This window comes from Hyphopichia burtonii (genome assembly GCF_001661395.1).
Source record: "Hyphopichia burtonii NRRL Y-1933 unplaced genomic scaffold HYPBUscaffold_5, whole genome shotgun sequence".
NCBI lineage: Eukaryota > Fungi > Ascomycota > Pichiomycetes > Serinales > Debaryomycetaceae > Hyphopichia > Hyphopichia burtonii.
Genome location: NW_017963732.1, coordinates 928,071 through 930,451, shown reverse-complemented (window position 1 = coordinate 930,451; position 2,381 = coordinate 928,071). Strand labels below are relative to the sequence as shown.

General features: G+C 34.3%; 1 protein-coding gene across 1 annotated transcript; it reads right to left on the bottom strand.

The window, feature by feature from the left end:
- Positions 1-891: 891 nt before the first annotated feature.
- On the bottom strand, positions 892-1,724 carry HYPBUDRAFT_153431 (uncharacterized protein). Its single transcript, XM_020221545.1, has one exon. The coding sequence runs from the start codon at positions 1,684-1,686 to the stop codon at positions 928-930; it is 759 nt and encodes a 252-aa protein (XP_020075796.1). The 5' UTR covers positions 1,687-1,724; the 3' UTR covers positions 892-927.
- Positions 1,725-2,381: the final 657 nt, after the last annotated feature.

The following is a 2,381-nucleotide window of genomic DNA, read 5'->3' as shown; positions in this document are numbered from 1 at the left end:
TTCGACTATCGCAGAAGCAGGAGTCAGAAAGACTTCCTGCGTTACGCAGAAAGGCTGCGAAAAAATTGGTATCTTATTATATTTCGGCACTCAATCTATAAAGTAAACTAAGTAGTTCCTTGGGAACTCACTCCAATCAACACCATCATCTCTATCTCACAAATTAATTCAATATGTCTCCATAGTCAGCGTTTTATAAACATGCAGCAACTGGGATGAATTACATGTGTTGAGACTTTCATACCATTGGCGGTGATCACCCTCACACTTCTCCTTTTTGAAACCTCTCAATACCCACAGAGACCCTTTTCTTCAGGTCAACATATTCCTCCCTCTTATTATGCTTCATAACACATTGCTGACCGATGCGCTTCGTCAACTCCTTGCATTTTGTACCGGAGCAAAGGCTGGTCTAACCCAGTCTTCATATTATTGTTTTATAGTTCCAGTGCTTAACCTAGCATAGTAGTTACCTTCCCTCATTAAGTATGTTAACATTATGCTTAACTCCATACTGCATTCAGCAACCTTCAAATTGCATTGATTATAAAAGTATTAATAAGTGATGTTAGTTTCATGTTAATGATCGCACTGCTTACTTGGGGTAAAGAGAAAGAGGGTAGGGAGGATTCTATGGATATTTATAATCTTTTCTGTCCTGAGGTATGACCTCTTAGACGCCTTATCAGTTATCTTATCGACCGCTACCATCTTTCGATCTAATTCGACAGAACAGGAACAACAAAAAATTACGTGGAGATTGTTTCCAAGGACTTATTCGTTTTGAAAAATGGGTAATCGCATACTACATGAGGTTCCGTCATAAACAAGGAATATTTATTATAAAGAAAAATGCATTACAAAACAAGAAAGAAAATGGAATAAATATATGCTGGGAGAATTATTTTACAAATAAAAACATCAAGATTATAAATCTGATCTAGTGAATTGACGAATATCAGTTGGTTCAGAACCCAATAAGACTTTCTTACCACTGAAAGGTTCACAAGAATCTCTACCAGAAACTGGTCCAATTTTTTCCAAAGGTTTACCTGCTTGTAATTGTTTTAATAATTCAACAGTTTTAGAAGGAGTTAAATCTTCATGATAATCATCATCAATAGCCATCATTGGAGCATTGACACAGGCACCCAAACATTCAACTTCTTGTAAAGTGAATAATTTATCAGGAGTAGTTTGACCCGGTTTAATTTTTAAATGACTTGTTATAGCTTCCATAATTTCATCAGATCCACATAATTGACATGGAGTGGTGGTACAAACTTGTAAATTATATTTACCCATTGGATGTCTCATATACATAGTATAAAAAGTAGCAACTTCATACACTCTCATTGGTGGCATATCTAATAATTTAGCAACATAATTCATAACTGAAATTGATGTAAATCCTAATTGACGTTGTCCTAAATCCAAAAGTGGCATACACGCACCTTTCTTATATTGCGGAGGATATTTGGTGATAATTTCTTGAGCTCTCTTCATATTTTCTTCAGTAAATTCAAATGGAGTATTTTGATTATCTTCTTTGGTATCTCTATGAACAGCTACAATGGCCGAACTTCTTTTCATAACATGGTTTATTGGACTGACTTGCTTGACTGGAGTGTATCTAACGGCACTTCCCAAGGAAGCAGCTATGGATCTAGGTAAATTACGAAACATATCGTTAATAAAAGAAAGTTATTGAAAAGTTATCGAAATTGAAAAAAAAAAAAAAAAAAAAATCATAATCCCAGCACCGAAAAGCTGCGTAAGCAAACATTTTTATTGGCTATTTTACCTGGTAGTGCGAATTTGGCTAAATTTTACACAAAAAGATCCGTACATATACAAATAGAAAACGTAACTGTATTACTGATTATGATTGTAATATAGGGATAGGTTGAAGAAAAATAGAAGAGACAATAAGCATTATCCAGAGAAATTAAGCACTATGTTAAAAGAAAAGTCCATAATAAATGATGTATATGTACATAAGTTAAGAAACCCATTTAATTGTAAAGACCTAAAGTAGAGATGAAAGAGATTCTGAAACACTCTTTTACTTAGGAAAAGTGATCCAGATGGCTGCAACTGATGCAAAGCTTGTTTGATTTGAAACAGAAGTGCATCACAAGAAAGTGGCATTTGATATACATTGCCTTCGTCTCAGGTTAGCATAAGTAGAAACAGACTCCCACTGGTTCCCTGAAAAGAATCTTCAGTAAGTTATTTAAAAGGCTTCAATTTAACAGTGGTAATAATACACCCGTACACATTTTGTTTTTGCAACCGAAGCAGAGTATTTTTTTTGATTTTAGTTGCAAACATAAACTTACCACAAATCACAAGAGTCTTTAAATACCAAATTCAACTAG

What these genes read in the sequence shown, in the direction of transcription:
- HYPBUDRAFT_153431 (XM_020221545.1), bottom strand. Translation starts at nt 1,686, where the DNA reads ATGTTTCGTAATTTACCTAGATCCATAGCTGCTTCCTTGGGAAGTGCC.